Source organism: Artemia franciscana, chromosome 2 (assembly GCF_032884065.1).
Source record: "Artemia franciscana chromosome 2, ASM3288406v1, whole genome shotgun sequence".
Lineage (NCBI taxonomy): Eukaryota > Metazoa > Arthropoda > Branchiopoda > Anostraca > Artemiidae > Artemia > Artemia franciscana.
In genome coordinates this window covers 6,742,315-6,755,286 of record NC_088864.1, presented here as the reverse complement: position 1 = coordinate 6,755,286, position 12,972 = coordinate 6,742,315, and the positions used below count along the sequence as shown (strand labels likewise).

At 34.9% G+C, this 12,972-nt stretch overlaps 1 protein-coding gene across 6 annotated transcripts in view; it reads right to left on the bottom strand.

Moving 5' to 3' along the window:
- LOC136036843 (zinc finger protein 583-like) overlaps positions 1–12,972 on the bottom strand; it is a 61,540-nt gene that overhangs the window by 23,930 nt on the left and 24,638 nt on the right. For 5 of the 6 annotated variants that reach the window (XM_065719191.1, XM_065719176.1, XM_065719182.1 and 2 more), the window contains exons 2-3: positions 10,792–10,962; positions 7,757–7,918 (exon numbers count right to left, since the gene is read on the bottom strand). In XM_065719191.1, coding sequence (XP_065575263.1) covers positions 7,757–7,918; positions 10,792–10,834 — 205 coding nt within the window. In that variant the 5' untranslated portion in view covers positions 10,835–10,962. Of the gene's footprint in view, positions 1–7,756; positions 7,919–10,598; positions 10,725–10,791; positions 10,963–12,972 lie in introns of those variants that run through there. The other variant, XM_065719212.1, reaches the window with a different exon arrangement.

The following is a 12,972-nucleotide window of genomic DNA, read 5'->3' as shown; positions in this document are numbered from 1 at the left end:
CAGTTTTTATGTGTGAATTGATCTAATATGCGTCCAACTGTAAAACAAGAAGTTTTTTTACCGTTTCAAATGAAAAACAAAATGAAAAAAAGAGATAATATTAGAACAGAAAGTTGAAAGTGGCTTTTAACAGTAGTTTTGTCCTATTTTTTGTTTTTTGCGGGGGAGGGGAGAAGGAAGGGATATCCAAAAAACCTTTCCAGAGCCACCAATTCAAGTGTGCATAACTAACTGCTTTTTAACGCCAAAACTCAATTCTTTTTGTTGTTTTAGTTTTATAAGTTGCTTTAGTTTTCAAAAGTTTATTTTTTCCTTGTACAATTTGTTAACATTATTCTTATATTAGGAGCTCCTGAACAATTGAATTATTAGTTTCAATAGGCGGGCATAAATACTCGCCTGGTAATAAACGGTCTGTGTTTCAACTGGTCTCAATTGACATTGCAGGTGGATGTTTCAGCAAATTATGCAAATAGGAGCCCTTTGTCAAATTAGGTTACAGTCAAAGATTCTGAAAGACGAAAAAACCTCGAATTTCTCGGCTTATTATAGGTTTCTCTACTTCTTAGGGCGTAGGTCCAAATTCTCATACTTCTCTTAGGAAGCTGTTCAGGTGAATTAAGTAGAATTAGACTAATAAACAAAGCAACACGGGCAAAGGGGGAGAGGGCATATACACATTTTGTGTTTAAGTTTATTTAACGTTTTCTTTCTTTTATATTTCTATTCACCCGACCCAGAAACTTACAAACTAAAATATATTGTATTTGCCTTATGAATCAGCTTGTGACTTATGAACCTTCAATCTTTATTTTGCTTCGTCCCTAGTAGAAAGAATGTGGGATAAATCAAGGAAGTAAGTGATTATATTTGTAAATAGAAGGCCAAGTACTGTATGTGCGAATGAAATACTAGCTGACGATTTATACCATTTAGTGTTGTTTTTACATTTGTCTTACACATTTAACTGCATAACTTCCCATAATATTTGACCGGGAGATACACAGGATAAGGGGGGGGGCATTTAAAGGCACCGTATGAGGGGGCATTTGAAGCTTCAAAACTGATGACCCTTCAATCTCTATCCAACTTAGTCCTTAGTAGAAAAAATGCTTGAAAATGAAGCTTAAATCTAGGAAGAGAAAAATTATTTGTCAAAAGAAGAGGGGTAGGAGATTGCAAACCCCTGACAAATAGCATATTTTCTAGGCTGATAACTCAATTATTTTATTTTGTTGCATAAGCCTTAAAAAAACTAGACTTTGATTTTTGACCTTTTACTTACTGATATTTTTGCAAACAACAACGCTAGTATTGCACGGGTAAATAAAATACTTAATTACAATTTATGCCAAGTAGTCTTTTCTACTTTTACCTTCTATGTTTTAAATCTGTAATGGATAATTGAAAAAAATTAAGGGACGTTTGAAGCTCAAAAACTGTTCAAACTTTATAAATCAGCCAATGAAACTCTGGTAATTTATTTATTTAGCTAATATTTTCATTTTTCGATTTAATATTGTGTTCTTTGCTTTTTACCTTATATGATTTAAATCTTTAATGGTGAAGTAAAAACAATTGTGCGGAGGGTGTGGGGAGAGCCGTAGGAAGCTCTAAAAACTGCTCAAAATTTATAAATCAACTGGGGAAACTCTGGTAATTTATTTGTTTAGCTAATATGTTCATTCTTCGACTTAATACTATGTTCTACCTTTGCCTTTGTTTTTTTGTGGGGGGGGGGGGGTGGAAAAGACATTAAGTCTAATTAATAAAAATCGATAAATAAATTAACAAGTAAGGAGCGACAAGATTCAATAACAATCAAACTCTAAAAAACGGAATTTTTATATCAATAAATATATGAAAATAATCTGATTCAAAATATAAGATATTCACTAATTTTTGTGTTACCCATCAATGGCGACAAGCCTGAAAATATTTCAAGATTTTCAAAAAAGGAGAAAACACCCCCTAAAAGTCAAACAATCTTAATGAAGATCACATCATCAGATTCAGCGTATAAGAGAACTTTACTGTAAAGGTTTCAAGCTCCTATCTACAAAAATATGGAATTATGTATTGTTTTTGCCAGCTGAAGGACCACAGATGCATGTTTATTTATTTACTTTTTTCCAAGGGTGATCCTATCTAATGAATGATTTCAGAACATCCAGAGAGGGCTCATTTGAACGGAAATTAAATGTTCAAGTGCCCTTTTTAAGTGACCAAAAATATTAGAGGTCAACTAGCCCACCCATTCACCCCCTTCTCCTCCAAAATACTCCCATTAAAATTTCTAGAAAACCATTTTTTCAACATAGTTGGAAAATTCAAAAACTATGCATTTATATATAATATGACCCCTACCCCCAAGGGGTTAGGTCTTAAAGTTAAAAAAAACTTGCCCATTATTTACATATAGTATTTGCTATTGGAAAGGATACAGACATTTTTCGGGAGGGGGTATTATGTGCTTGGGGTGATTTCCATGGGAATAATTTTCCGTGTAAAGGCAAATTTTTGGGGGAGAACTTTCCGGGATAAATTTTACATTGGGAGCATTTCATAGAGTTCCTATACAAAATTATTTTTATTTGCCATAATTTCTCTTTGCCTTCTTATTTGTACATATGTAGATGTTCCGGCGATCATTTTCAGCGTGTTTTTCTGGGATCTAATTTCGACGGAACGGGGATTTACGAAGTGATCGAAAAAAACGATTAGAACTTAAATGCTTTTTCAAATGAAATTATGCTAAGGAGAATTTTCCAAGCTGAATTTTCTGCAAAGATTTTTACGGAGGGGGGGGGAGATTTTCGGCAGGAATGGAATTGCCAGGAGGGGTCTAACGGGGGTGGGGAAGGGTTAGATTTACCGGTATTTTTTAAACACTATTGAGGTATCTTCTACGAAAGTAGATATTTGGAGATACGCTCATTGGATTGAGGCCAGCTCATCGAGTATAGACAATACAACTGGGAGATTTTCTAACTGTTTCCGAGCACTGGATCTAAAGTCACATGGAAATATGGACCTTTAAAGGAAATTTCATTGAGAGGTTTTTCTTCCCCTAAAAACAATTTAGTCAGTTTGAAAGGTATGACGGTACGAGCCGTATTTATATAGGTTCTTTTACTTAGAGAAAAAGGAGGAGCCTCCGTAACACTCTGGCCCCCTTCTCCGATCTCTCATACCAGTTGCAGTGGGAAAGTGACACTGCTCCTATTTAGTACTATCGTCAGATATTAAATCCGGAATTCTGAAGATTCGGGCTAATTTAGCCTACAATTATACAATGTAAAAAATTATACAATTATCCACAAAATTAAATATCATTTTAATTGATTTATAATTTCCAGGATTTAGTCAAACATAAAAAGCATATGTCCCCCTACCTCTAAAGGAAGAGACCCTCTGTCAGGCTATGGATTACTTTTGAATATTCTTTGAAAGTTTCAGCTTAATACTCTCAGTCATCCCAGAAATATTACAGATATGGCGCTTGACAACCGGCATCTGCATAAGGTGTTTTGATTTTTCTCAATATCTCCCTTAAAATCCCCTTAAAGTATTCGTATGCAACAACAGTTACACACAGAACTAGTTGAAGTCACGGTCACAAGTAGTCGTAGTCAAAATTGCAAGAAAATAAAATTGCAAGTAGCCGCATTCAAAAGTGGGTTTCGCTAGCTGTCACAAAGAATCCCAAAACTTTCCAGTTTTTAGCCTTACTTATGCATTTCGGATAACACGATTGAGAATAGTATCTTTTGACTTAGTTTAACATATCCCTTTTTATTCCATCAAGTTTCACCTTTCGACATTGGCTTTTTGACTATTCCAAACTAAATACCTTTTTTTTATTTCGATCATTGTTGAGGGGAGGAAGACTGGCTCCCCTCCTTCATTACGAACATCCCCTTAATATACTCTAAAAATTTCAACTTAATACCCTGTGCCGTTCCTCAGATATTGCTAATACGCCCAAATAGGGGTGAAATTTAGTATGATTAAGGGGCGATGTTCTTTGGCGCATCTCAAATAAAACTTTAAAACTAATATACTTACCTTACTTTATAAATAAATTCAAATTTATTTTTATTGATTAAAGCATAACTTCCGATTTTTTTCTGAAACAGCTTTTAATAAGTAATTCTTACCTTTTCGTTTTTTAAAGAAATTAAATAAAAAACAAGTTTTTTTTTAACTGCAACTATGGAGCAACATTAAAACTTAAAACGAACAGAAATTATTCCGTATATGAAAGGGGTTGTCCCCTCCTCAACGCCTCGCTCCTTACGCTAAAGTTTTTTATTCTTTTAAAAAATGTGAGAAGAGTCAAACTTTAGCGCAAAGAGCAAGGCTTGGAGGAGGGGACAGCCCCTTTCATATGCCGATTAATTTCTGTTCGTTTTAGTTGTAATGTCGCTCCTTACTTAAAGTTGAAAAAACTTTTTTTTTTTATTTAGTTTCTGAACGTTTTTGAATTAATGCATGTTTTGATCTTGGCCCACCGTACATGAACAATTAAAACGAAATTTGCATATCAATTTTTTTGTCTAAATGGCTTCCTCATAGTTTTGATCGGACGATTTTGATAAATAAAAAAAGGTGAGGGAGGAGGTGTAGTTGCCCTCCAATTTTTTGTTACTTAAAAAGGCCACTAGGACTTTTTATTATTTTACGAATATTTTTATTAGTAATAAATATACGTACCTTACGAATCAACTTACATAACAAACTTCTATATACGTATATTTTTATTACGTTTTTCGAGGGGGTTTGCCCCCTTGTTAATACCTCGCTCTTTACACTAAAGCTTAAATTTTGTCCCGATTCTTTAAGAGTGACCCCAGAATCACAAAGGCCATAGAATAAATAGTTGAAATTACTAAAAGAACTTTAGCGTAAAGAGCAAGGTATTTACGAGGAGATGAACCACTCACGTGCGTGATAATTTCTGTCCGTTTTAAGTTTTAATACTGCTCCTTACTTCCAGTTAAAAAAACTTTTGCAAATTTATTTTTTTATTTTTTTAGATAATGCTAGAAAACCCTGCGCCCCTTGATGGAATTTCTCTTCCCCCAAAACAAATTCCTCCAAGGAAAGATTCTTCCACGTAGCTTCCTCTCCCTCAACCCCCCCAACCAAAAAAATCCCCTGAAAACGTCTGTACACTTCGCAATAACCATTACTGTATGTAAACGCTGGTCAAACTTTGTAACTTGCAGCCCCTCCCCCGGGGACTGTGGGGAAGTAAGTCTTCCCCAAGACATAGTTATTATGTTTTTCGACTATGCTGAACAAAATGGGTATCTCAAAATTTTGATCCATTGAATTTGGGAAAAAATGAGCGTGGGAGGGGGCCTAGGTGCCCTCAATTTTTTCACTTAAAAAGGGCACTATAACTTTTAATTTCCGTTAGAATAAGCACTTTTACGACATTGTAGGACCACTATGTCGGTACAATCACATTCTGAAAAATTTGAAAAATGAGGTATTTTTAACTCACAAAGGAGTGATCAGATCTTAATTAAATTTCATATTTAGAAGGACCTTATACCTCAGATCTCTTATTTTATATCCCAACCAGATTCAGTGTCATTGGGGAGGACGTGGGGGGAACCGGAAATCTTGGAAAACGCTTAGAGTGGAGAGATCAGGATGAAACTTGGTGGGAAGAATAAGCACAAGTTCAAGATACGTAACTGACATAACCAGACCGGATGTTCTCTCTTTGGGGGATTTGGGGGGAGGGGTGTAATTCGGAAAAATTTGAAAAAATGAAGTATTTTCAACTTACGAACGGGTGATTCAGATCTTAATACAATTTGATATTTAGAAGGACCGTGTGCTTCAAAGTTCTTATTTTAAATCCCGACCAGATCCGATGACACTGTGGGGAGCTGGAGGGGGAAACTGGAAATCTTGGAAAACGTGAAAAGTGAGGTATCTTCATCTTACGAATGGGTGATCGGATCTTAATGAAACTTGACATATAGAAAGATCTTATATCTCAGATGCTCCATTTTCAATTCGAATTGGATCCGGAAACCCAGGGGGTTGGAGGGGGAAAACAGTGATCATGGAAACCGGAAATCCTGGGAAACGCTTAGAGTGGAGAGATCGGAATGAAACTTGACGGGAAGAATAAGCACAAGTTCAAGATATATGATTGACACAATTTTAACGGATCCGCTCTTTCTGGAGGAGTTGGGGGGGGGGTTAATTTCCAGTGCTTAAGCGAGTTCGGAGCTTTTGGGCGTGCTAGGACGACGAAAATTGGTAGGCGTGTCAGGGACCTGCACAAAGTAACTTGATAACAGTCGTTTCCTTGATTTGACCATCTGGGGAGCTGGAGGGAGAGGAAAAATTGAAAAAAATAGGTATTTTTAACTTACGAATGGGTGATCGGGTCTTAATGAAATTTGATATTTAGAAGGACCTCATGTCTCAGAGCTCTTATTAAATCCCAACCGTATCCGGTGATATTGGGGGAGTTGGAGGGAGAAACCAGAAATCTTGGAGAACACTTAGAGTGGAGAGATCGGGTTGAAACTTGGTGGGTAAAATAAGCAGATGTCGTAGATACGTGACTGACGTAGCCGAACTGGATCCACTCTCTTTGTCGGAGTTAGGGGGGTTCAGTGCATTGGCGAGTTTGATTCTTCTGGACGTGCTAGGACGATGAAAATTGGTAGGCGTGTCAGGGACCTGCACAAATTGACTTGTTAAAGTCGTTTCACCGATTCAAATATCTGGGGGGGGGCTGAAGGGAGAGGTAAAATTAGAAAAAACGAGGTATTTTTAACTTCCGAGTGAGTGATCGGGTCTTAATGAATTTTGATATTTTGAAGGACCTCGTGTCTCAGCGCTCTTATTTTAAATCCCGACCGGCATTAAGCCTTGGATTTTCCTTTTAAATCAATCTATTGATTCTTAGAAATTTTGCTAGAGTTCATGCCATATGAGCTCTTGGTTTTTCCGACCTCATCACAAGTGCCATATGAGCTCTTAGCTCTTGTTTAGACTTCCGTTTACTATTGAGCCGGGTCACTCCTTACTACAGTTCGTTGCCACGAACTGTTTAATAATACGGAACAATAAAATTGAAAATACTGAAGGTAAAGGAACATCTAAGACAATATTCAAACTAACGAATGAGGGCTATACAGTCAAGTAGATTTTCTGTAAATCTCTCGCTTGTATGTCAATTGAAACTCTCCGAAAACAAAATGAAAAAATAAAAGAATAACCGACCTATCAAAACCTTAAAGCAATTTTATCATAATGCAAGCAATACATATAAACCAACCTGTTAAAGCATGTTTTTCTAAATGCAGGTAATTTATTCTAACGTACCGTCTTGTTTTGTAAGTTTCGATTATACTATAAAGTAAAAGAAAAATCTCTAGAGCATGAGATTAATAGAAAATTATTGCAGCCGATCATCTTAGCATATATTTCCCAAACGTACCTTCATTTTGACAATCTAATAGACTTTTCTCAGGGAAATCAGGGTCATGTTTCAACTGTGGCAAAATAACATACCCAAACATCCCAAACATACCTTCATTTTGACAATCTAATAGACTGTTCTCAGGGAAATCAAGGTCATGTTTCAACTGTGGCAAAATAACATACCCAAACATCCCAAACATACCTTCATTTTGACAATCTAATAGACTGTTCTCAGGGAAATCGAGCTCATGTTTCAATTATGACAAAATAACATACCCAAACATCCCAAACATACCTTCATTTTGACAATCTAATAGACTGTTCTCAGGGAAATCAAGCTCATGTTTCAATTGTGACAAAATAGCTGACGAACTAAACTCATTATTAATGGGCGTATCCAAATTTGTCCCCTGGACAAGAGAATTATTCTGATCTGCCATATAATCTCCTTTCAATTCTGAAAAGAAGAGAATCACAGTAAAAAAAAAAAGAGTTGAAAAATTTTGAAAAATTTTGCTCTTTATTATTTTCGGAAACGCAAATGAATGCTCTAATTAAACCAAATATACATGGACATCGTTCAATTAAATCTTAGATCATATAAAACAGGAATTACAAATGAAAAATTAATATAAGCTTACTATAGTTACTATATGCGACATTTTATTTCGTATTCTCACCCCCTTCCTACTCATAATATGAATAAAAATATACCTATTTTCAGCAACATCAATCCCTTTTCTTTTAATATTCTCAACTCTGGATATCTGATCTGTACACGGGACAAGGCTTTCAAAGTGAGAATCAAATAGAAGGACAAGTAAAAGCTCTCGCAAAGTTCTGCAACAACAACAAAAAATAAATGTCTTAAACAAGTCATTAGAAACACAGAACAACAAACAAAGCCTTCCAAAATCAATACAAAATCAATAAAAGGCAAACGTCGGGAAATGAAAGCATCTAAAAGCCATGACTGACACCAGTCATATTTCATTCAATTTAAGTTGATTTTGACCATCTTCATCATAATTGCAACATTAGGTGCGACCTGTTAAATAAGAAGTATTCCATTAGGAATCATTATCGTTGAACAAGAATCAAATACAAACAGGGGGGTGTAAGTGCGCACCAGCTCTTATGAAGAAAGGGAAATGTCTCATATTGCATGCAAAAGCTGGTTAAACTCTTCGAAGAGTGTGTTTTAATGCGTATTTCCGGGCCTACCGACTTAGAGGTGGGAAATGAAAGGGGAGGGATCTTCAGCCTCGCCCAGATATTTCAAGATAGAGAGCATCATATCAGGACTTTGTTTGTTACGATTATAATTGATTCCACTTTTTCAATCATTGTAAAATGTTTTGCCACATATGCATAAAATGTGTATTATATGTATATAAGATATACAAATGCATTATATGTGTATAATACATTTAAACATCCAAAAACCCTATTTATAGAGAGCTTGACGGTTCCAGTCATGCAGAAGATCAAATAGTAAGTAGAATTTCCATCCATATGAACAATAATACCCTTCTCCACCCTGTCTAAAATTCAAAATATTATTATCAAATTATTTAAAAAACTACCGTTATTCAAAATTCTTAACAAAATATTAAAATTATATTACTAATTTTGCTTATAATATAACATTTGAATTCGAAAGCAAAAAAAACATAAAGAGGGCAGCACGACCAATCAATTTTAAATTGATAATGTTTACATTTTCAAACTGTAGTAAGGAGCGACCTGGCTCAATAGTAACCGAAACTCTAAAAAATGGAATTTTGATACCAACAGTTACATCAAAAGAATTGCATTCTAATACTGATTTTAAATATATAAGTTTCATCAAGATCAGTAATACTCATCAAAAGTTACGAGCCTGAGAAAATTTGCCTCATTTTAGAAAATAGGGGAAAACACCCCCTAAACGTCATACAATCTTAACGAAAATCACACCATCGCATTCAGCGTATCAGAGGACTCCGTAGAGAAAATTTCAAGGTCCAATCTACAAAAATATGGAATTTCGTATTTTTTGCCAGAAGACCAATCACGGGTGCGTGTTTATTTGTTTGTTTTTTTTTCCCAGGGGTGATCATATCGACTGAGTGGTCCTAGAATGTCGCGAGAGGGCTCATTCTAACGTAAATTAAAAGTTCTAGTGCCCTTTTTAAGTGACCAAAAAAATTGTAGGGCACCTAGGCCCCCCCACGCTCATTTTTCCCCAAAAGTCACCGGGTTTCAAATTCTGAGATAGCCATTTTATTCACCATAGTCGAAAAACCTAATAAACATGTCTTTAGGGACGAGTACTCCATGGGAGGAGCTGCAAGTTACAAAGTTTGACCTGTGTTTACATATAGTATCACAGGCAATACACGCAATAAAAACATACAAATATAGAAGTTCGTTACGTAAATTAATTCGTAAGTTACGTATATTTTTTACCAATGAAAACGTTTGTAAAAAATTAAAAGTTGTAGTTGCTTTTTTAAGTAATCCAAAAATTGGTGGGCAGCCAGGCCTCCTCCCTCACTCCTTTTTTCTCAAAATCTTCCGATTGATTGCAATTAATTAATATGCGAATTTCGTTTTAATTATTTATGTGCGGAGCCAAGATCAACACATGGATTAATTCAAAAATGTCCAGAAATTAAATAAAAAAAAAAAATTAAATGAAAGTAAGGAGCAACATTAAAACTACTCCGTATATGAAAGGGGCTTTTCCTCCTCAAAGCCCTGCTCTTTACGCTAAAGTTTCTTACTGTTTTAAAAATAGAGTTATGAGAAAGAGTCAAACTTTAGCGAATATTTTGAAGTCAAACTTCAAAAATATCTGTCAGCACAATGAACTTCTTACATAACTATATGCAAAAAAAAGGATTAAAATACAAAAGCTGAATTAACTTCAGCCTTCTTCTATTAGCAAAGAGCAGGGAAATGGGTTATAAGAAGCTTGCTTCTGAAAGCCAAATTTTATCATATTTTTGGTTGGTGTCTATAATTTGATATATTTGAAACCATTACGGTCTTGGCAAAACAGTCAGATTTACTTTCTATTATTGCCACAAGTTTCAGGATTTTTAAACAGATGGAGAAATTCATAATAAAACAAAATGGAGGGACTGGCTTACATAAATAGGGATTTCCGCAAGATGAATTATATGCCATACATCCTTTTTTTTCAAAAGCATAAATTTTGTCTTGAATCAAGCATGCATTTAAAGACTTTCAATTTTTCACTGTATCATCAAATCATAAGTAATACAAGCAAATCAAAGCTTCTCCTAGTAGCTATTTCGGCAAACCAGCAACAACACAAATTACCTTCCTTAATATCAGCAAGATTAAAGAGGCTAGTTCCATCCATATTTAACAAGTAAAGGTAGAAGAACACAATTCATTTTCTCAACCAAATTATTCCTCCATGGAACTGCAAACCTTCAGACTTGATAAAAAACTGATTAACAAAATCAATTTTTCACATGAGTGCAGAACCTAGAAAATATTAACAAAAAATAGTAAGAAATTCGTTTTAAAACCAACAAATTATGCAATTGTTCAATAATAGACCAGGGCTATAAACATATAAGGACATTTTGATCAACAGGGGGTCATCATGAAAGTACCTTGGTTTTTATGTTGTCAAATCAATTTTGGTTTGAGAAAGTATTTATCTGTAACAAATGAGGCTGACACTTTCAACTTTTGAATTGATTGAGGTAAAAATTGTCATTGCTGATGCTTGAGACTCATATTCCTACCTCTACCCTCTTAAAAAACAACTCCAATAAATTCAGTCTGCAGGAAGGGGGGGATATTAATGGAGCCTAAATGTTGACCTGAAAGGGGTTTCACTTGTTGATAAAGAAAACGCATAGCAATTATTATTCTACACAATCTTTTTTAAAATGGTACACCAATTATTTGAAATAACCATATTCATAGTTTGTTTTTAGCATGAAGACGTTTTTGAAACAAGCCTTTCTCAGAGGCATGAAATGATTTCAACACCTACATCCCAAGATACATTCCAAAATTATCAGTTTGACCTGATACTACTACAACCACTAACATAGCACTACAAAACCATGCAGCCTGGCACCAACATAGCTACACACGATTGTCCTTGATCTCTATGATAACTTTACATTTCCTTAAAATCTTTCTTTACAACATATTCTTACCCTAACCACACATGACTTACTTTCCGTTTAGCCCTACACAGTTGAACAAAAAGAACAATCTTTGGCAATCAGGCATCCTTCATCCAGAGAACCTGCCTCAGTCACCTAAGCCTTTCTGTCAATATAGCCCTAGAAAGCTGTACTGAGCCAAACTTTTCATATGGAATACTGCTTGAAATACAGTCAATTAGCAAGGTACCCAAAACAATCCATAGGCTATCTCTCTGGTAAAAACATCCATTAAAATTCCTCTGTTTTTGGAGCATCTATGCTTCTGAAGCAAATTTGACCATTGTCATTACTGTAGCTTCTAATATTCTAATCTTGGTTTGAAGACTTATCTATTCTTCCAAACTTTTTTCAACTCTGACTTTCAGCTATTCTACTCTTAAGATCTTCACTGCTTCCACCACCTTCACCAATAAAAATACCAAGGAGGTTCAAGCTGTCCACTTTATCAATCCTTTGGTTACCCAACATTACCCTTTCATCTTCCCTTATTCCTAGTCTTAGCACAAAAGTCTTCCTAACATTAGTTTTCAAACCTATTCTAGTACCCTGAATACACAAAATTTCTAAAGGTTCATTCATTTGACCATAAACATACACTTAATTTTCATTCATTAAACATACATTATGTTTAAATCATCAGCATAATCTAATTCAAGAAAAGTTTGTTTTTCTTGATTTGATTTTATGTTCTCCCATAACCTAACCTGAGGTGCTTCAGACAAAGTCAATAAAAATAATTCACATAAATGATGATAGAACACTACCTTGCTAAACTCCTGAAATAAAACAAAACCAGATACCAGCCTCACTCTCTACCTTAACTGCAGCAGTGTTATGTATGTATGTAGCACAAATAGCTTTAATGTATTCATCTGGTATACTATACAAGTATAGGACCTTTGCTTTGGCTATTCTATCAGCTGAACTGAACACTTCCTCAAAATCTATAAACCTGAAGATTAAACATGTTTGATGACTCATACACTTCTCATTTATTAGTCTAAGAGTGACAATTTAATCAACACATCCTCTACCCTTCCCAAAACAACACTGTTCTTCTCTTAAAACTTTGTCTACAGCATCTCCCTGTCTAAAAAGTATCATCATACTAATAAATATACTACCTAGAAAGTTTGGGCTAATGTCTCTATAATTACCACATTCACTCTTCTGACCTTTCTTGTACAGGGATTTAATTAAGATTTTCCAGAAATTGCTTGGTAATTCTGCTCTTTCAAAAATCATATTCTTAGTCATCAAAACTTATTTCTAGCCTTGTAGCTACTATATTTAAGAAACTTATTTACTA